The sequence below is a fragment of the Pristis pectinata genome, chromosome 8 (assembly GCF_009764475.1).
Source record: "Pristis pectinata isolate sPriPec2 chromosome 8, sPriPec2.1.pri, whole genome shotgun sequence".
Classification (NCBI taxonomy): Eukaryota; Metazoa; Chordata; class Chondrichthyes; order Rhinopristiformes; family Pristidae; genus Pristis; species Pristis pectinata.
The window spans coordinates 78916413-78939002 of NC_067412.1; the positions used below are offsets into that span (position 1 = coordinate 78916413).

Genomic DNA, 22590 nt, shown 5'->3' on the forward strand with positions numbered 1-22590 from the left:
TCTTTCTGTTTCTAGATGCTCTTGCCAAAATATCATAAAGAATCTGGGAATCTTTACTTATCATGTTTTTATGGTCTTTCCTTGCTAACAGGCTGTGTTTTTTCTCAATACCCATCCATTACAAGCTAAAGTAGCTCCTGATTTCACTGATGGAAATATAATTCTCTGCATGCTTTTTCTGATCATTAATCTGAATATTTTGGTGATGTGAAGCAATTTTTAAAATGGAAAAATCAGGCAGGATTTTCATTAATGTAAGAAATACAAGCACAGAAATGCAGACTAATGTAATGAGACAATAAGATAAGGTGGTAATATGATACTGAGACACACGAGTGTTACCTCTTAAGATTTTCTGAAGGTAGGTATTATAAAGAAAAAGATGTTTGGAATCTCATTTTGTAAAATCCTAGAAAACCACCTTAAAATCATCTAAAAGGATCTCCTTGCTGCTAAACAAATAATAAAAAAGAAACAACATTCACTTAGAGCCTTAGAGAGACAATTATGAGAGGATGATATTGTTTGCTCAGACCTGACATTAATTTTCTCCCAGATGTGATGCTGCTCAGGAGTAAAATTTGATCCCAGATATAAAATGAAAGAAAAATTATTTAGTGAACAGTCATAATAAACCAATGGCAGTATAATAAATTCACACACTGAGATCCACAGCTCTGCAAGCAAGTCAATCATTATCTGTATACATCAGGTGGCACAGAGGTGCTGCAGGTAAAGTAGCTGACTCACAGTTCCACTGACCCAGGTTCAACCTTGACCACTGGTGTTGTCTGTGTTGAACCATAGAAGAACCATAGAACCATACAGCACAAAACAGGCCCTTCGGCCCACTGTGTCGTGCCGTCCATCAGACCACCCTCACACTACCTAACCCCTTCCTCCCGCATATCCCTCTATCTCACGTTCCTCCATATGCCTATCCAACAAGCTCTTGAACCTGTTCAATGTATCTGCCTCCACCACCACCCCAGGCAGTGCATTCCATGCACCAACCACTCTCTGGGTGAAAAACCTCCCTCTGACATCTCCCCTGAACCTCCCACCCATAACCTTAAAGCCATGACCTCTCGTCTTGAGCACTGGTGCCCTGGGAAGGAGGCGCTGACTGTCTACTCTATCTATTCCTCTCAATATTTTATTGTGACTATATGGGTTTTCCAGGGCTGTTCAAAAGATGTGGTGGTTGTTAGGTTAATTGGCGACTGTACATTGTGGTGACAAGTAAGGGAATCAGGGGAATGTTAATGAGCAGATGTGAGGGAATAGATTACAGGGAAATGAGTGGGGGAATGGGATTGATGAGATTGCTCAGAAAGCTGGCATAGATGGGCTGAATGAACTCCTTTTGCATCATAAGGAAACATGGAAATAACTCCAACTGGCTTTATTGAACTGCAGCTTGAAATGATGGAGCTGAGATGCTGGTGTATTCCCTTTCTCTACAAAGCTGCACTTTCAGCATGATATTGTATTTGTGTAGCATATTTCTGCAGGGAACTCATAAATTATAACTATAAGTTATGTAAATTGTTTTGAACATGCTGACTCACAAAGTCATGCCGCTTCACAAATAATGTAACTACTCACCATGTCTTAACTATGTATTTATTGCACATTTATAAATTTCTTCTGAGAGATTTAACAATATTACTGGATTGCACCTCTTATTCCACAAAGATGCAATACAATCTAAACACACAATTTTTTACATTGACATTGATTCATAATATTTTCCAGTGCAGTGTGTGATGCCTCTTTCGCTAAAACATTTAGGATACATACATCCTCAGACCATGGACACCCTCCCATTTGGTAAATGTAAAATTTGGATTCACAGATTGACTAAATCCAAAATCTATATTATTTTCATTGGTTAAGTTGCTCAAAATATGACAATTCTTCTATCTGACCATTTATCTTTAGCCTGGTGAGAAAAGTAAACATTCCACCAGGCCCTGATTATTTGATGTGGAGGCCTAGAAATTCTCCTGTGCAAAGCCATTTATTTAGATGGAGCAAAACACCACAGTAACCATTTTCAGGTTGTTTCACCCTGGAGATTCCACTGGGCATTTTCTGGTCAGTCATACTTATGCATCTGATGCAATTTTCACATCACTCCCAGGAAAGCTGTTTTCATAGTACCAACCTGCTGGCATCTTAAGAGAGATCAATCCATGATAACTCCCACAGTCCCACAGCCACTCTAGTGAAATTAGGGCTCTTTGTTTCCTACAAAAGAGAGTGCAGCAGGCAAGGTCTGGTAACTTAAAAACATTTCTTTGGCTTCCATGGCTGGTTTTCAACTCACTCAACCCCATCATGTGATTTGGTTCTCATTTGGGCATTCTCCTTTCATTGTTATTCACTGCTTTAAACCGGCCAATGATAGCAAGAGAGAAATGAAAGGAGGGTGTGGAAGTTGAGAGTTTGTGGTGGATGTGCAAATACTGTGTGAGAAATATGTAAGTGCAAGCAGTATGAGGGGGTGTTGAATGAGATAGCTCTCTGAAATGTCAAGTGGGGAAAGAATCCTGAGAAGATTCCAGGATGAAAAAGGAATAATGCTAATGGCTGATGCAAAGGGAGCAAGGGAGAGGTGAGTGTGTGTTTGCATTGAGAATGCAATATACTGTGTATGCTGGGTAGTGAAGCAAGTAATGAAGGGAAGACCATTGTTGATAGTGGTTAGGAAATGAGAAATTCACTTTTCTTTCTCACTGTTTTCAGGGAGACTTCTCAGATCATTGGCAACCATTCCCATTACAACAATTTTTTTTCTTGCATTTAGAGTCACAGAATCATAAAGCACAGAAACAGGCCCTTCAGCCCAACTCGTCTGTGCTGATCAAGTTGCCTCCCACATTCCAAAGACGTACGGGTTAGGAAGTTTTGGGCATGCAATGTTGGTGCTGGAAGCGTGGCGACATTTGTGGGCTGCCCCCAGAACACTCCACGCAAAAAAGATGCATTTCACTGTGTGTTTCGATGTCCATGCGACTAATAAAGATATCTTATCTTACCTGAGCTAGTCCCATTTGACTCATATCCCGTGAAACTCTCCTATTCATGTACCTGTCCAAATATCTCTTAGATATTGTAATTGTACAGCTTCTACCACTTCCTCTGGCAGCTCGTACCATAAATCTTCTACCCTCTGAGAAATTCTTTCCCCTCTTACCTTAAACCCACGTCCTCTAGTTTGAGACTCCCCCTCCCCTGGGAAAAAGACTGTGACCATTCGCCTTACCTCTGCCACTCATGATTTTATGTATTTCTATAAGGTCACTTCTCAACATTCTCTGCTCGAGGGGAAAAAGAAAGTCTCCTTATAACTCAAGCCTTCCAGTGATACTATCATCCTTGTGAATCTTTTCTGCACTATTTCCAGCTTAATGACATCCTTCCTATAGCATAACGACCAGAACTACACACAGTACTCCAATCGCAGTTTCACCAATGTATTGTTCATCCCAACTCTTGTACTCAGTTCCCTGACTGATGGAGGCAAATGTGCCAAATTGCTTCTTCATTACCCTGTTGCCACTTTCCACTATCACCACACCCACTACGTTGCCACTTTCTGGGAACTATGTACTTTTCCTCCAGGTCTCTGTTCTACAACCCTGCTATTAACTGTACAAGTCCTGCCCCGGCTTAACTTCACAAAATGCATCACTCTGCACTTGTCTGAGATATATTCCATCTGCCATTCCTTAGCCCACTTTCCCAGTTGATGTAGATCCTGTTGTAACCTTAGATAACCTTCTTAATTGTCCACTCTACCACCCATTTTGGTGCTGTCTGCAAACTTACTAACCATGCCACCTACATTCTCATACAAATTGTTAATATTGATGACAAACAAGAGGGGACCCAACACAGACCCAGTAGCACACCACTGGTCACAGGCCTCCAATCTGAAAAGCAAACAACTACCACCACCCTCTAATTCCTACCACCAAGCCAATTTTGTATCCATTTGGCTAGCTCACCCTTGATACCAAACAGAATAAGCCACAAAGGACCATAAGCTGTTTAAGAGGTGAATTCCAGCTTTTATTAGACCACTGGCCAATTTGCCACTGAGTTGATCCAATTCAGTGAGGATTCTGCAGGTGAAAATACAATGAGGTCATGGAGGTAAAATGTCCCAGGATAGCTTTGCCTTCAGCAGCTGGGTTTTATGCTGAAGCCAAAAAGTACTTGCTAAAAGAATGATCTGGAGTTAATATGATCATCTTCCTGTAATTAAGGTGTACCGATATGACACATATTCCTAGATTTGCTTCAGCTTAGCTATCTTTTAAAGGCAGAAAGGCCGAAGTATAAAAAGGAAAGGAAGTCAATGCAACAAGACACTTTAAGATCATATAATTTGAAAATAAACACAAACCCTACAGCTAAGGTTTGAATCAGAATTAGAATCAGCTTTATTATCACTGTCTTATATGATGTGAAATTTGTTGTTTTGCTGCAGCAGTACAGTGCAAAGACATAAAAAAACCTATAAATTACAAAATAAATAAATAGTGCAAAAAAAAGGAACAGTGAGGTAGTGTTCATGCATTCATGGACAGTTCAGAAATCTGATGGTGGAGGGAAAGAAGCTGTTCCTGAATCGTTGAATGTGGGTCTTCAGGCTCCTGTACCTCCTCCCGATGGTAGTAACGAGAAGAGGGCATGTCCCAGATGGTGAAGGTCCTTAATGATGGATGTTGCCTTCTTGAGGCACCTCCTCTTGAAGATATCCTGGGAGGGTTGTGTCTGTGTTGGAGCTAGCTGAGTCCACAACCCTCTGCAGTCTCTTGCAATCCTGTACATTGGAGCCTCCATACCAGGCTGTGATGCAACCAGTCAGACTGCTCTCCACTGTACATCTATAGAAACTTGCAAGAGTCTTTGGTGACATATCAAATCTCCTCAAATTCCTAACTAAATAGAGCCGCTGGCATGCCTTCTTCATGACAGCATCAATGTGTTGGGCTCAGGACAACTCTCAGAGATGTTGACACCCAGGAACTTAAAGCTGTTCACCCTTTCCACTGCTGACCCCTCAATGAGGACTGTTGTGCGTTCTCCCGACTTCCTCTTCCTGATGTCCACAATCAATACCTTGGTCTTGCTGAAGTTGAGTGTGAGGTTGTTGTTGCAACACAACTTGGAAATCAAGTGTTATGTGGAATTTATGAACATTGAGCAGTGTTCTGCTTTCATCATACACTTTGTTCCTACCAGTTGGGTGCATGACAGAAGAAAGCACCGAGCACACTCTGTAGTGTTGCTTTTTGGAAGGATGCCATTGTATCATTAAATCCAGATTAAAATTTTTGCTAGTTAAGCATTTCTCTACTTGTGTTTGGAAATTCTTGCACACTTTGATTTCATTCTATTTCATTTCTTCTCTTGGTGAAGTCTTCATTTTCTAAAGAGGAATCCTTGGAGCCACAATGATTCAGGAACAGCTTCTTTGCCTCCGTCATCAGATTTCTGAACTGTCCTTGAACCCATGAACACTACCTCACTGCTCTTTTTTTTCCACACTATTTATTTATTTTGTAATTTATGTCTTTGTACTGTACTGCTGCTGCAAAACAACAAATTTCACGTCATATTAGACAGTGATAATAAACCTGATTCTAATTCTGATTCAAACCTCATCCTTGCCAGCAGGCTCACTGTGTTCACTGTTATAGCTCCAGCTTTAGACTCACAAGTCATACTCCTTTAAGAAAACTCGTAAGTGAATCGCAGCAGCTGATGCTATGGGAATGATTTACACTCCCTGAAGATGACTAATATAATGTGCTAGTGTGTCGGCTAGTCTTCCTGGACAAAGTTGCACAGAATTCTAAATGTGATATGGCTGTCAAGATCACTACTTTAATTAGGTGACAATCTGCATGATCCAGCTGACAAAATAGACATTTTAGGAAACATGGTGTCATCTAATTATGATGATACAATGCATTTATCTAAGTGGAACTTTGGATTATTTATGCCATAGATAGCAATATTTCTCCTTGTTACCTTTTTTAAACTAAGAAGCAAAGGTGAGGGTTAAGAGCCTGTTGATCAGAACATTCTGAAGATGGAAAGAAAAAAGGAAAAGTTGAAATAAATTAGGAGTTACTGATAAAGTGGCACCAAGTTTAGTATTGAGAGACTGTAGATTGTTGGAGGAGGGAAGGCTGAAGAAATTAGATTGTCTTAGTGCTCGGGCCCTTAACAGCATTGATGTACAGAAGGATCTTGGGGTCCAAGTCCATAGGTCCCTGAAAGTGGCAACACAAGTGGACAGAGTGGTAAAGAAGGCATATGGCTACTTGCTTTTGTTGGTTGGGGCATTGAGTATTTGAGTCAGGAAGTCATGTTGCAATTGTAGAAAACTTTAGTCAGGCCGCATTTGGAGTATTCTGTGCAGTTCTGCTCAGCCCATTACAGAAAGGATGTGGAGACTTTGGAGAAAGTGCAGAAGAGGTTTACCAGGATGCTGCCTGGATTAGAGGGTATTAGCTATAAGGAAAGGTTGGACAAACTTGGATTGTTTTCTCTGACCTCTGGAGACTGAGGGGTGACCTGATGGGAGTTTATAAAATTATGAGAGGCATAGATAGGGTAGACAGTCAGAATCTTTTTCCCAGGGTAGAAATGTCAAATACTAGAAGGCATAGTTGAGAGGGGAAAAGTACAAAGGAGATGTGTGGGGCAAGTTTTTTTACACAGGGAGTGATAAGTGCCTGGAACACACTGTCAGGGGTGGTGGTGGAATATGATAGTGACCTTTAAGAGGTATTTAGATATGCACATGGATATGCAGGGAATGAAGGGATATGGATCATGTGCAGGCAGAAGGCGTTAGTTTATTAGGCTCAGACAGCATGGGCCGAAAGGCCTGTTCCTATGCTGTACTGTTCTATGTTCAAGAGCCGTGAGGTAATGTTGCAGCTCTATAGAACTCTGGTTCGACCACACTTGGACTATTGTGTTCATTTCTGGTCACCTCATCATAGGAAGGATGTGGAAGCTTTAGAGAGGGTGCAGTGGAGATTTACCAGGATGCTGCCTGGATTGGAGAGCATGTCTTATGAGGATAGGTTGAGTGAGCTAGGGCTTTCTCTTTGGAGAGGAGGAGGATGAGAGGTGACTTGATAGAGGTGTACAAGATGATAAGAGGCATAGATCAAGTGGACGGTCAGAGACTTTTTCCCAGGGCAACAATAGCTAACACGAGGGGCACAACTTTAAGGTGATTGGAGGAAGATATAAGAGGGATGTCAGGGGTAAGTTTTTTTACACAGAGAGTGGTGGGTGTGTGGAACGCACTGCTGGCAGAAGTTGTGGGGGCAGATACATTAGGGACATTTAAGAGACTCTTAGACACATGAATGATAGAGAAATGGAGGGCTATGTGGGAGGGAAGGGTTAGATAGATCTTGGAGCAAGATAAAATGTTGGCACAACATTGTGGGCTGAAGGGCCTGTACTGTGCTGTATTGTTTTATGTCTTTTGTGTGGAAGTCCATTAAAAGGAATGCAGGAATGTGATGCTCTTTATCATCAGTAAAGAACCCCCAAATTATTAGGTTGTCCTCATTATTTGCCAAAATCTTGGACATAAGCCAATGAGAGCAAATAAAATCTTATATGTAAAAATGTGAAAGTATTAGCTAGTATCAAGGATCACTTACGTGTCTTTTGCTATGTTTCAACTTCAATGGATGCTGAGTACATAGACTTTCATAAAACACTGGAAACTAGTGAAAACTTGACATTTGATCCATTTTGTGATAAAGAAGAAACTCTTTTTGTATTTATCAATTTAATCAGGAACAAATTAGTTCCATCAATGGCTTAGTATGTGAGTGCATTGTCATGAACTAAAGATCACTTTGACTCTGAGCAAGTCATGGAAAAATAAGCAGCTAGGAGTTCTACTCTGTGTCACTGCACAGTGACCCCAGCTATCAAATGTGCATGTCCATGTTGTATAAGGACAGGATCAGATTCAATTGTCATGCCCTTGCTTGTTCATAATGCTAAAATTGCTTGTCTCATTCTGCACATGAATAATAGCTATTTGAGTAAGATACTGAAGAGCTGTAATAGCCCATGGAATTGTCGACTAGAAAAAGTCAGTGACTCCAGTGATGGGAGAAAGTTGAAAATAGTCACAACCGGAATCACATTGCTGATTTGTTGTGTCAGGGTACTGAGCTGTGAGTAAAATTTAGAGAAGTTGAGAACATTCAGGCTTAAAAAAGAAGGCTATTTAACAAATTATTCGAGACACTAATCGGAATAGAAAAGATATATCTGGAATTTTATTTTAATTTAAACCACAACAGCTGGTTAAAGGGGCATGACCTTCTGTTCCTTTCTCCCTTGGGGGTTTATCTATCTTGCTTGTAGAGACATCTATGCCATTCTCTTCAACATTCTCTGGATAAATAATTTCTTCTTGCTTATTTACCAAGCAGGATTACACAAGATTCCGTAGTGCATATGGCACAGAAAGGGGCAATTTGTCCCTTCTATTCCATGTCAGCACTTATGCTAAACTAGAGTCCCCACTTCTTTCCTCATCTAAATCTATTTCCATAGCCCTGTATAACCTACTCTTTCATTTGCTTGCCTAGCCTTCCTATAAATGTACTATTTATTAGTGACAATCTCATATTTTTAGAGTAGTGTGGATGGGTTAAATGGCCTCCCTCATCTGTTCTGTTATTTTTGTTGCATCAACTGCAAGAATTAGTCTGTCAGCCCTGGAGAATGTCAGAATTAATCCTGATCCCTTCCTCTCCTGTCATCAATATACTGTGTACATTTCAGCAAAGTGACTGGATAACATTTAGAAGCAGGACCTTTGGTTAATTTTCACAATCTAACTCAGGGCACTGAGGCCAGTTACCTACTTACTGCAGGTAGGTAATTTGTGAAGGGGGAGGGCATCACACCTGGGACACCTGCACCATGTGATTTCATGTTCTACTAAGTGATCCCTTAACTGATTGTTACATTGGGTAGCTGAAGTAAAATTTTGGATTGCAAGAAACTATTCTCTAAATGATCTTATCATAAAACTGAACTGTAATAATGTAGAGTTGAGTAAAAGTAGAGTAAAAAATCATCGATTAGGTCCCTGAATGTAACAGGGGAAATGGAAAATGGTAGGTTAATTGGCCACTCTAAATTGCCCCAAGTATGTAGATGAGCGGTACTGTCTGATGGGGGAAGTGGGGGTGGATGTTGATGGGAAATGCAGGGAGGATAAAATGGGATAGGGTGGGATTAGGGGACTTACTGATTGGTGCAGACATGGTAGGTCTGTGTAGTATCTCTCTCTATGACTTGAGAGAAATAAGCTAGCAGAGCTTCAGGGACAGAGCAGAGATTGACTGATTACTAGTCAGGGAGCTAGCACGGACTCAGTGAGGCTCCTTTTGTGCTGTTATGAATCTTTGACATTGCCTGCTGAGTGTGAGTACAAAATAATTTATTTGACTGACCATGTCCATGCTGACCTTTGTAAACTTCTACACCAATTTACTAAATGTTTTCCTGATTTTTGGTAATTTAAGTGACTACCTTTCATGTCCAGTTTCTGTTTTCCATTTACATAAGAAAACAGGATCAGGCTTGGACCCTCAAGTTTGGCCCACCATTCATGGCTGATCTGCCCCAGGTTTCATCTCCTCTTCTTGCCATTTCCACATAACCCTCAATTCCCTCATCATTTCAAGACATTTCTACTTCCTCTTTAAATACTCCCAATAATCCTGTGATAACCTCCACAGCCCTCTAGGAGAGAGAATGTCAGAGATTCACCATTCTCAGTGAGAAGTTGTTCCCAGACACCTCAGTTTTAAGGGCCCACCCCCAATCTTGTAATTTATCCCCTTGTTCGAGGTTCACTTGTGAAACATCTCAACATCTACCTTGTCATGTCCTCTCAGGATCTTATATGTTTTAATAAGAATCACCCCTCATTCTTCTAAATTCCAAAGAATACAGATCTAATTTCTTTAGCTGCAGAATCTGCCTTCCATTTGCTACTTTCTTCTTGACTCCATATGTTCTGATCTTATTCATGAGCTTACTTTAAGGTTAATAATCAAAAGCTGCCCAGGCCCTTCCCACTCCCCCAGCCCCTCCCAGTCCTAGTCTTGCTTCCAGATACCCCTTCCTCCTCCTTCCAACTCCAATCTTGCTTGACAATAACCCTAACCCACTCCAGTGACTTGACTAGTTTTCTGGCACTGATTGGACCTACATCCTCTTGCTCTTTCTCCTCCCTGACTTGGCCATTGCCTGGGGTGGCACATTTTCAGTGAAGTCTAATAAAGTGTAGCAACCTTTCAGTAGCTCCTGGGTGCTTGAGTACAATTAAAATTTACAACATGGGGCCCACGACCTAAGCAGTCTTCTAGCTGGCCTATCAAAGTGCACTAGAACTTTGAATCCATTGTCTCCACTACATTACACTTACTTCCTTTTCTGTGATTTCTTCAAATAACTAAATAAGGTTGATCAACACAATATTTTCTTGGAATTTGCACTGACTCCTATATTATCTTTTTACTTTCTAGGTGGTTTTCTATTACATCTTTGAGTAAGGATTGAATTATCTTTCCTACCTCTGACGTTAAGTTAACTGCTCTATAGTTTCCCAGATTTATTCTGTCTACCTTATATTTATGGTCCTCTGGCACAATTCCATTTTCTAATGAATTTTTACATGCACATGTAATGGTGTTCCCGCACTCTTCCCCTACCTTTATTTAATAAACATGAATGCAATCCATCTGGTCCTCTGATTTCTCCTTTCTAAAATTGGATAGTTTATCAGTTATCGTAAATGCTTTTTACCCTTTTAAATCTCATTTTCCGATTTTTATATTTGACTTCCTGTTTCCCTGATTAATGCTGAGATGAAATAATTATCTAATATTTCTGCTATTTTACCTTTGAGTTTTTTTTATTCATCCCTGGTTACCCTAACCTTTTCTCAATCTTTTCTTTTAGTATTAACATACCATTAGAATACCTTACTATTTCTTTTTATATTTCTTTATAATTTAGCTTTGAAGGTTTTCTTTGCCTTGCAAACTGATTTTATTCCTATATCCTTTTGTCATTCTTCCCTTTGTTGTTTCATGATTCATTCATCCATGACGTGCCTTACTGACCAGTTTGTTCTTGTTTACAATGCAAAATATCTCATCTGGACTCTGAAAATTACCATTTTAAGATTTTCTCAGACCTGTCCTATTTCCTGGATTGTCAATCTTATTTATTCCATTTATTTTTCCAAATTCTATTCTAATCCTCTTAAATTTCCTTTTTCAAGTTTTAACATTGGTCTTTATCTCTCAATTATACTTTCAGCCTTATTATGTTATGATTCCTATTGTCAAAATGTTCCCCTAAATTTACTTCACTGGTCAGTTTTGGTTCAATTCTCATTACACATTTGAGCACTGTCCCCTTTGTTTTTGGGACATGTACACACTGGATAAGAAACAAGTCCTCCAAATGTCATACAAAACATCTGTGTACGCTGGACCAACATTTATAACATTAACAACAAGGTAATTGAGGCATTCAAGTCAGAAATATTCAGATTACATATGTTGTCTGTATCGGCTATAACAGATACTGCAGTGCCTCCTGGGATAGAGATTTGAAGTCAGTCTGAACTGCTACTCCTGATTCATTTCCATTGATGCCTGCCAGAAAAAGTGGGCATTAGACAATGTCAGGTTGAGCTGCTCTATGGCTAGTACTATGACACTAACTTTTTCATCGCAAATAAAGTGTGTGATCTTATCAAGGTTTTGGTGGATTGATCTCCAGACCTAGACTTCAAGTTACTCTAACTTGTAGAATTCAATGTTGAGTCCAGAAGGCTACAATATGCACAGATGGAAAATGAGGTGCTGTTCCTCAAGCTTGCATTGAACCTCACTATGACAGTAAAGGAGGCTGCAGACAAATAAGATCAGAGTGGGAGTGGGATGAGGAATTGAAGTGGCAGGCAATGGGAAGTTCAGGATTGCCCCTGAGGACTGAACGCAGGTGTTCCACAAAGCAGGATTTGAATTTAGATTCCATTTTAGATTTCCAGCATCAGCAGATGTTTTTATAATTTTTATAGAACATTTAAGTTGCATTCATCAGAACATTTTTAGCCAGTATGTAGTTCAACAAGATGGGGAGAATTCTGGAGATAGTTTAATGGAAAAAGCTGGCAAGGTGGAAGGAGTATTAGTCGGAGAGTGGTTTTGTGGTAGTGGTTATAATTTGGTAAGATTTAGCAAAATTTTACAACAGGACACAGACAAAATAGGAATAAATGAGGGAAGGCCAATTTTACCAGACAATTAAGTAAAAATGGACTGGATGCAGCTATTGGAAGTTTATCCTGGAGGAATGGGAGGCATTTAAGAAAAAAATTCAAGAGTCTCGGGGTAAACATATTCCCACAAGGGAAAAGGACTGCCAAATCTAAAGACTCTGGGAGGATAAGATGCATAAAAGGGGAAAAAGGGAAGCTAGTGTCAGACAACCCCAGGAAAGAATTATATGTGTTAGGGTGAAGTTAAAAGGGAAATTAGGAAATCAGAAGGCATCATAAAGTACTGGTAAATAAAAGCAAAGGACATCCAAATATATTTTATAAATACATAAAGGGTAAGAGGATAAATAAGAAAAGAGTGTGGTCCATTAGGGACCAAAAAAGTAACCTGTGTGTGGAAATGGAGGATATGGCTAAGGTTCTTAATGAATACTTTGCAGCTGTCTTCACAAAAGAAAGGAACATTAAGATGAATGAACATAAAATATAGGATGGGATAAACACAAAGAGAGAAATTATTAAAGGGTTTCATTTTTGAAACAGACCTGCTGCTAAAAGAAAGGGAGAAACTTGGGAGAGGCTTAGACTATAATTTTTCAATCCTCTAGCTATAGAAGTAGTGTCAGAGGATTGGAGGAATGCAGATTGGCAGTAGAATTGCTTGCATTGTACTGTTGTGTACATTGTATTATTGTATTGTATCATTGGCTATGGAAATGCTCGCATTGTGTTGAGAGAAAATATTAAACTGAATATTTACCCAACTCCTGAAGGTAGCAGGTCTGGTCAAAAGGTGGTTTAAAAAGACATTTGGGATGCTTTCCTTGGTCAGTCAAGGCATGGAAGATAAGAACACAGATATTGCGAGAACAAAATATGGCAACATATTGGACAATTATCCATTCTGTCTCTTTCCTTTATTGGCAGCTTTGGGTGAATCAGGAAGACACTGTAGATGAAGCCAGTAGTGAGATTCAAAATGGACATCTGGACCCAAACTCTGACTGCCTGTGTCTTGGCAGAAGTGTGCAGAACAGAGACCAGATGAGAGCAAATGTCATCAATGAAATAATGAGCACAGAACGACACTACATAAAGCATCTGAAGGACATCTGTGAGGTAATCCAAAGTCCCTCTTAAGGACAAAATAAATTACACACAAGGTCTCCTATTTCTACACATTTGTTCTTGTAAACATTTATTGTGGGTCTTTAAAATGTCATTTAAAATTCAAACCACTTAATAAATTGTGTATTTGCAGCTAATATTAAAAGCTGCACTATATTAAAGAATCATAAGGAATGAATTGTCTTGAGTCTTCACATTACACCACTGTGACATTAACAGAAGTTCAGTAACATGTGCTTAAATGGAGTTCCATCAACTTTGTGCCAACTGCTGGTAATATTGGATGAAAAGCCAACAGAAAACTTTCACTTCTGCAATATCTTTCTCATTTAATGAAAATTCAAGACCTCGGTCAATATTTTGAAGGAAAACACAGCCAAGAAGTTCTATCATATAATGCAATATTTTTGTGAATTATGCAGTAGTTTATCTAAACCTGATCACCAAACACAATCTGGTAGCATGGCATTTGCATAGATCTGCACGTCTGCCGTGTGTTTGATCTGCCTGCATATGAAAATCATTGGGCATTTACGGTGATGTTGAATACCATGCAAAACTTATTTTGATGTCATTTGTGCAAAATTGTCCTGCATAGATACTGCCCACGACAGTGTAAGCCTGGCATTATGAAGCAGGACTGAAGTTACTGTGATAGTATTTAAAGGTGCTTGATCTCACTTGGTCAGAATCATAGTACCCAGTAAAATTTCGCCGCATTTTAGTTTGCATATGAACTTGCTATGACTAGCTTCTGCATTTATTGTACAATATGGTTGGTTAATTTGATTGGTTCTTCTTAACCATGTGGCCAATAATAAGACATTGTTAGTTCCAATAACAAAGCAGATTGGAAACTATATTCAAACATAAGGGTTGATCCTACAGTCTTTTCTCAGTGGCACCTGGACTTTGGTAACTCAACAGCAGCGCATATCAACCTTTTCTAATATGGATCATGATCACCACCACATCAGCTACTTCAGGTCCTTAATCGGGGTAGTCAAGGCAACTGTCGTCTTCGGATAGGAACCTATTTGCAAATCAAGGTTGAACACCAGCTGTACAACTGTATCACATTCTTGTGTTGGCAATGTACAAACCTTGCAGGGCACACACTTGATCTGACAATAACAGACACTGAAAGCCCTGACCGGTGATTCTCAATGAGGGTCCTGCAGGCTAATTATGAAAAAGAAAAAAGATAGTTGACCTGCAGCGTGTTGCTGATTTCACTGTGCCCTTTTAATACCTATAATCTTTTAATCTGAGATTTATATTAACAATTGACTGAGCTTTTTGCAGTTTGCAGAAGGGAATCCACATTTTACCATGTGTAAAATCTTTGCCTAACTGCACTTCTGAAAGGCTTGACTCTACAAGGTACCCAATCCACGGGCAGAATAAATAGTTTTGTGTAACCTACTTTATTGATTTGTGTTAGAATAACAAACTTTAAACAAGCTACTTCAAAATTCTTGGTAGTATAACAATGTTTTCTCAATTTCTTGTAACTGATCCATCAGAAGGCAGTATGTAATTGCTGCAGTCTCTCCATGGCCAATACATCCTTTCTGAGGTGTGGTGCCCAGAACTGCTTAAAGAAATCTGGATACGGTCTAAAACCAAGGCTTTTTATTGCAGTACCAAAACGTCTATCTGCTTTTTCCCCAATCCTCCAGATTTAAAGGCCAGCATTCCACCAATCATTTTAATTATTTTTTTGTTTCTACCATTTTTCTGCCATATCCCTCGATTCATTAATTTCTGAGTAATTTATGCAAAGTCTATTTGGGTACCAAAATCAGATGACTGAATCCTACCTCTTCTGGTACGGTCAACACATGCTGCATAAAGTGCTGAAGCCCACCTGGCTCTCCTGAAAAAATTCATGAAATTGGGCAAAAACCCATTAACAGTAGCATTGTGGTGTTTTGCACACAGATTCATGCACTAAAACAGGACTTGTGCAGGTCCCATTGGGAGTGACATTGCTGTGCTGATGCATAGAACGCTCTCCATGATGGCCCAGAAAAGCCGTAGAAAAGGCTGTGATGGAGGTGAGGGAGTACTTGAGAGCAGACCGATGCAACAATTTCAAACATATTTAAGAAAAGGGTGGACCATGCCTGCCCTACCATTCAATAAAATCATGGTTGATCTTCTATCTCCTCTAAAATCCAGAAACCTACCATTCTTTGTTTTGAATGCAATTAGTGCTTGAGCCTCTACAGCTCTCTGGGGTAGACAATTCTTAAGGTTCTTCGAGTGAAGAAATTTCTCATTTCAGTCCTAAAAGGCCAACCTCTTGTTTTGAGAGTGATCTCCATTTCTAGTCTCCTCATCCAGGGGAAACTTCTTCCCCAGTTCTAACCATCAGGCTAAGAATTTTTGTATTTGTCAATGAGGTCTTCCCTCATTCACGTAAGCACAAAATAATGAAGATCTGGCTTATCTTATCCCTCTTCATGTGACAGACGTACCATCCCAGGAAATGGGCTGGTGAATCCTTACCGCACTTCCTCGATAGCAAGTATATATTTTTTTACATATAGAGACTAAATTGCACACAATTTGGGGATTCCCCACATGATAGATTGCCCAGATTGATTCCCATGCCGCAAAGGTCCGCAAAAATCTTTAAGGGAATTTCTCTTCCACTTTCTGAAATGTGTTGGTATTAACCAAGCTCGTTTCAATGCCCTTTTGCCTCTGATTCAAGTTCTGCTCCAGAGAATTGAGCATGAAGGCCAGACTGACACCAGAGCAATTATTCTGCTGACGCAATCCTACATTGATCAGCAATGTGTGGGCTTATCACAGAGCAGGAGATCGGAGCTTGCAGCTGGCAATTGATTTGGGAGAAAAAGTCTTCAATCGCTGGTGGAAGTTCCACTAATTAATTTTTCATAAAGCTGACCATAGAATACTAAGCCTGGAAGATGCTGTGTGAAAGCTATTGACACCACTGTGCAAGTAGCTTAATTGCCTTCTCACTTTAGACCCCACACAATGTGATCCCAGTTTTACTTTGAGTGAACAATGAAGGTTACAGGTTGCGCCAGAAGACTGGCAATGGGGTGATATGACACCATTAGCTACAGCACTTATACCAGAAGAATGGCAGCCACACAAAGGTGGATCATACAGGCAAGTGCCCTGGTTAGTTTGACAATGGTGCTATCTGACCCAGAAATGATCGCTGACAAAATCTAACTTGGAGGAAATTGCTTTTATGTACAATTTGTGCATAGAAATTGTACACAAATGGGCACCAAATATAGGGAAAAATTTTTACATTTTTATTGTTCAGAAAGTGCAATTACTTCCAGGTCCAAAATGAATGACTTCACTTTTATCTGCACTGAACACTTTTTATCAATTGCTTAATTTACAAATAATTATTTTTTACTTTAATTCATCCACACCGCATGCAATGTTGCATAGTCATGTGCCAAAAGCAAACTTGAATATTTGGCTTTCGATCTCCTCTCCCATGTCCTTGCTAATTCACTGAATATTCTGTGCAGAAAACAACTGGTTGTGCTCTGTCTGTTCAAGTCCCTCTCCATTATTCCTACTCTCTGCTGCTCAAATAAGTTCCATGAACTTCAACTTTAGCTATAGTTTCTTCACAGGGACTTCAAGTGCCTTTTGCAAATCAATATGAATAAGATTCATCAACATTTTCTCATTCATTATTTCTGTCACATTGATGAAACCCCTGGTTAGACTGCACTTGAAGTATTTTGTGCTGTTCTGGTCACCACACTATAGAAAGGATGTGATTGCACTGGAGAGACTGCAGAGGAGATTCACCAGGATGTTGCCTGCATTGGAGGACTTTAGTTATGGGGTTGAACTTGTTTTCCCTGTAACGAAGGAGGCTGAGGGGTGATCTGGTAGAAGTATATTAGATTATGAGAAGTATACATAGAGTAGTTGACAAAATCATTTTTCCATGTTAGTGGTATCAGAAACAAAAGGGCACAGTTTTAAGGTAAGAGGAAGGAGATTTAAAGGAGATCTTGAGGGTAAATTTATTACACAGAGAGTGGCTAATATCTGGAACATTCTGCCATAGGAGGTGGTGGAATCCAATACAATTACGATGTTTAAGATGCATTTAAACAGACACGGCAAGTCATAGAAGGGTATGGTTCTAATGCGGGCAAATGGGATTAGTGTAGATGGGCAAAAAGGTTGGCAGGGACGTGGTGGGCCAAAGGGCCTGTTTCTGCGCTGCATAAATCTATGATTCTATGGCACTTTGAAAAATTCAGCCACGGTCATCAGGCAAGACCTACCCTTGATAATTCATGCAAAATCACTTTGAAAATGATTTGATCAAAAGGACGTTCTCGAGGTGATTAGTTACTCTATCCTCAAGTAGAGACGTTAGTAATATTTTTCAATCATAGTTAGGCTTATTCATCAATAATTCTCTTGTTTCCTTATCCCAATTTTCTTATGTAGTTGGGTACCATGTGACATTCTTCCAACCAATTGGAATGGTACCTGAATAGAGAGATCTTTTTAGACTCCCAAACTATAAACCAACAATATCTTCACCTAATCCCTTTAAAATCCTGGGATAGAAATCGTTTTGCATTTTGATCATTTATTATTTCCTTCAATTATTTCCTTCATTTATTTTGGTTATGTTAATTTATTTGAGATACTATTCATGAGACTCAATTCTTTGACTTGCCCATGCATGTTATCCAGATGTTATTATTCTATGAAAAACATACATGGATATAAGGAGAATTGGTTCAGCAGAGAATGACTGACTTGTTACTAATTAATCATTATTTTGATTTAACTTGCTATTACGCGCAAATCAAATTTGCCACAAACATATAATTTTTTTTTGTTTTAGGGGTACCTCAAACAATGCAGGAAACGCAGAGACATGTTTAGTGATGAACAGCTGAAGGTTATTTTTGGAAATATTGAAGACATTTATAGATTTCAGATGAGTTTCGTCAGAGACTTGGAGAAGCAGTATAACAAGGAAGATCCTCATCTGAGTGAAATTGGACCATGCTTCTTAGAACATGTAAGTTATAATTCCGTTAGATTTTATTATCTTTTGGATGTTCTTTGTGTAATTGTTCGTGTTCTGTATTTTGACATTTACAAGATAAGATACCTTTATTAGTCACATGTACATTGAAACACACAGTGAAATACATCTTTTGCATAGAGTGTTCTGGGGGTCAGCCCACAAGTGTTGCCACGCTTTTGGCGCCAACGTAGCATGCCCACAATTTCCTAACCCGTATGTCTTTGGAATATGGGAGGAAACCAGAGCACTTGGAGGAAACCCACGCAGACACAGGGAGAACATACAGACAGCAGCCAGAATTGAACCCGGGTTGCTAGCGCTGTAATAGCGTTATACTAACCACTAAACTAACATATACTGCCACGGTGGAATATAATACAAGGGTGTTCAAATGTACTGTGTTTATTTTATAGTTAATGCATAAAAATTTCTCTGGCTGCTATTTTAATGAAAACATTAACCCCTTTAATTTGTTTTAATTAAGTTATGGACAAAGCAATCTCAAATTCATTAGAAATATTGAACATCGCAGTCTCAGCCCAAAAGTTGTGTGGTTCTAGTAACCGTATTGCTTTATCTCTACAACAACAATGACATTATTAATCCAATTTATTTTCTTCCTTAAAATTATTCTGCTACTTCAAACATCAAAAATATTGAATTATTAACAACGTAGTATGATGGGTCCCATCCCATAACTACCAGTACAGGTTTTTCAGTTGGAGCTATCCATTCTAAACACATTGACTCAAGTCAAGTTTATTGTCATATGGAGAAGTACATGTATGCACAGGTGCAATGAAAAACTTACTTACAGCAGCATCACAGGCCCATAGCATTAGAGACACAGCATTCACAAGAAAAGCATAAATTAAACATAAATTATACAAGAAAGAACACAATTAAAGCAAAAAAAAGTTAAAAAAGGAAAAAAAACAAAAAAGAAACATTCATATCCTCCCTTTCCAAATGCATACCCACTTTAATCATGTTATGTACTCAAATGTAGTAAGACCTTCCATGTTCACATTGTTTAAAAAAATCTCCTAATATTTCTATTTATTCTAGTGTAATCCTGAAACTCTGTCCACTCCCCTCGTTATTGGTATTCTGGTAGCTAGCACAGTAACAGATTTAAGCCCAATGCAGAGGGAAATGTTCTTTTTTTTTGCATAAGTATGCCTGGATTGCATATATGGATGAACATTTAATGAAAGAGTTGAATGTCTGCAAAGAAGTAAATTCAGTTCATTTTTCATTAATTGAGATACATAGAACATTGAATGAGGAGTGTTACAAAAGTCACCAGTTGATCTTTTATGCATGCCACCAGATGATTAGATACAACGGTGTAAAAATGGAAAATCTGCCAATTGCATAACAATCATTGGCAACAGAAACTATGCTTATATAGCATCTTTAATGTTGTAAAATCTCCCATGGTGCTTCAGAGAGAAGACTGACACAGACCCTCAAAATGCAAAATGTGTTTAAAGAAGAAGATTTTAAGAAATTTAAGAAATCGAAAGCTTTACGGAGAGATCTTCAGAGACTACGGTCTCGTATGGTCTCCATTAAAACCTCAAGTGCTCAAGAGGCCAGTATTGATGGAGGATGATGGCATGAATGGATATCATGGAGGGTGGTAGAGCTGGAGATCATTGAGAAAGAATTGGATGTGGCATGAAAGGAATTATAAATGTGGATGAGAATATTAAAACTGAGATGTTGCTTCATCAGAAACTAAGAACAGTGAGTGATGAGTGAGTTGGTGCATGTTAGGGTATGGGCACTGGGCTTTTTGAGGCAATCAGGGTATGGTTGAAGACTTCAGCAGGGAGGAAAGTTGCAGTACTAGACATAGTTCATCGCAAAATAGTTGGAAAGATCACTGGTGCCTATATTCATAGTGTAAAGGAATAACATTAAAATAGCACCTTTCACAACATCAGGTTATTGTAAAAATCTGTGTATGCAATTAAGTCATTTGACATGTAGTTGTTGTTGTAACATCAAGAAACATGGCCACCAATTCGCTTGTAGCAATGTCCCAAAAACAGCTGGGTGATAATGACTCCATCATTTGGTCTAGTGATGACGGTTATGAAATTAGTATTAGGAGGAACAGACAAGAATTTTGTGCCATGGGACCTTTTACATCCACTTGAGAGAGCCCTGGTTTAACATCTCATTCAAGAGACTGCACCTCTGGCAGTGTAGCATTCTCACATCTGTGAGTGTGATCTGTCGGTCTGGATTTTTATGCTCAGCTCTCTAGGGTCTCTCTTGAATCTACATTTTGATTGAAGCAAGAGTGCAACTGAACCTTGGTTACCACCTTCACATCCAAAGGAGTGGTAGGGAGATACTTTGTTTTGCTGCTGTAGATTACAGATTAGACACAAAGGATCAAATATATTTTGTGATTTATTGTGAGCACATCCCAGTCATCTGTGCTGCCTACTTCTAAAGTATTACTCTGTCAGCTCACAAACCTAATCATCTGACTTTTTCTGTACATCTCATATATATTTGTTGTATTCATTTATAGCAAGATGGATTTTGGATTTATTCAGAGTACTGTAATAATCATCTAGACGCATGCATGGAGCTCTCCAAGCTGATGAAGGATGGCAGGTATCAGCATTTTTTTGAAGCTTGTCGTCTCCTGCAGCAAATGATTGACATTGCCATCGATGGTTTTCTCCTCACTCCTGTGCAGAAGATCTGCAAATACCCACTACAACTCGCAGAACTACTCAAGTATACAGCATTGGAACATAGGTAAGAGCTGGAAGGCAAATGTTTTATGCCCAATATTATTTGTTTGATGATATTATACTGACCAATTTCTTACCTTTGGTCAGCAACATGATCTAAAAAAGGTGTTTCAGGTGTGTACTTCACTTCAACGAGACTTGGGGCTTTAAGAAGAAAATTGACGAAGAAATATTTCACTTTAATGTCTGCAAATTATTAACACATACATAATAGAAACAATGAAAGATGTGGAAACTACATTCCCAATATTAAAATGCATGCCACTTCCAAAATGATTTTGTTTCCTAAACTAATTGATAAAATGTAGGCTTTCCTCTAAAGTTACCAGGGGCTAGCCTCAAGAAATGCTTGAGGATTTTGCATCTAAGTGAGTAATGAATGGGATTGTCCATGTTGCCACGAATTCTCCCATTTTCCAATGTATCCAAAATAGGAAGACTGATAAACTTTTGATGCTTTGTTTGTTATTCTGAGTTTTGAAGGGAACAACTCCTGTGATGTTAGCGCTCATTAATGGAAAGTCAATGAACTGTTTCACTTGTGATGGCAAGTGTTAATTTAAGATTAGGTAAAGTATAGAATCCACATGTTTGTGCTTCTCGGCAATCTGGACAAGGTTTGTAACTTGAAACATCATGCAGGAGAAAATGAACAGTTAGCATTTTTGTCGATTTGGTTCCCCAGTCTTTTATCAAGGCAAGAAAGGAAAATGATCATACTAAGGTTCATAACTAGATATCATTTAAAGTTATTGCATGCTTGTTTTTTTTTGTCTTGCTTTCCTTTTTCTTACATTTTGTTCATCTTTCCTCACCTTTACTTGTTTGCTATTTTCTTTAACGTGTCATTTTCCTTCTTTTTGTCTCTGTATTAGTTAGTTTTACCCTTTTAGTTGTTATCTTTATATATCACTGCTTTCCCTGCATTTCATTTGTTTCCGCAGTTGCCTTTTTCATAATTTCTCTTTGTTGCCGTCATTGTATCTGTTCCATTTTCCTAATTTCTTAAATTTATTCCATGTTATTCATATCTGATCATCAACACTATCTCTTTCTCCTTGTTCACTTCCTCTTATCTAGAAACCATGGATCAGGCATCAAGTCATTTATGTTATGGTAAGAATGAGTAGTCAGACTCGAAGTAGAATTAGATTTTATATGTGCATTCTGAGGGGTAGTTTTTAAAGAAAGCTGAGTTAAGAAGAACTAAAACAAGATGGGAGTTTTCT

General features: G+C 38.9%; 1 protein-coding gene across 3 annotated transcripts in view; it reads left to right on the top strand.

Annotated features, from left to right (window-relative positions):
* The window catches only part of arhgef9a (Cdc42 guanine nucleotide exchange factor (GEF) 9a), a 137587-nt gene that overhangs the window by 36904 nt on the left and 78093 nt on the right, over window positions 1–22590 (top strand). For all 3 annotated transcript variants that reach the window (XM_052021116.1, XM_052021118.1, XM_052021117.1), the window contains exons 3-5: window positions 13310–13501; window positions 18393–18572; window positions 21133–21365. In XM_052021116.1, the coding sequence (XP_051877076.1) occupies window positions 13310–13501; window positions 18393–18572; window positions 21133–21365 (605 nt within the window). The remainder of the gene's footprint in view (window positions 1–13309; window positions 13502–18392; window positions 18573–21132; window positions 21366–22590) is intronic.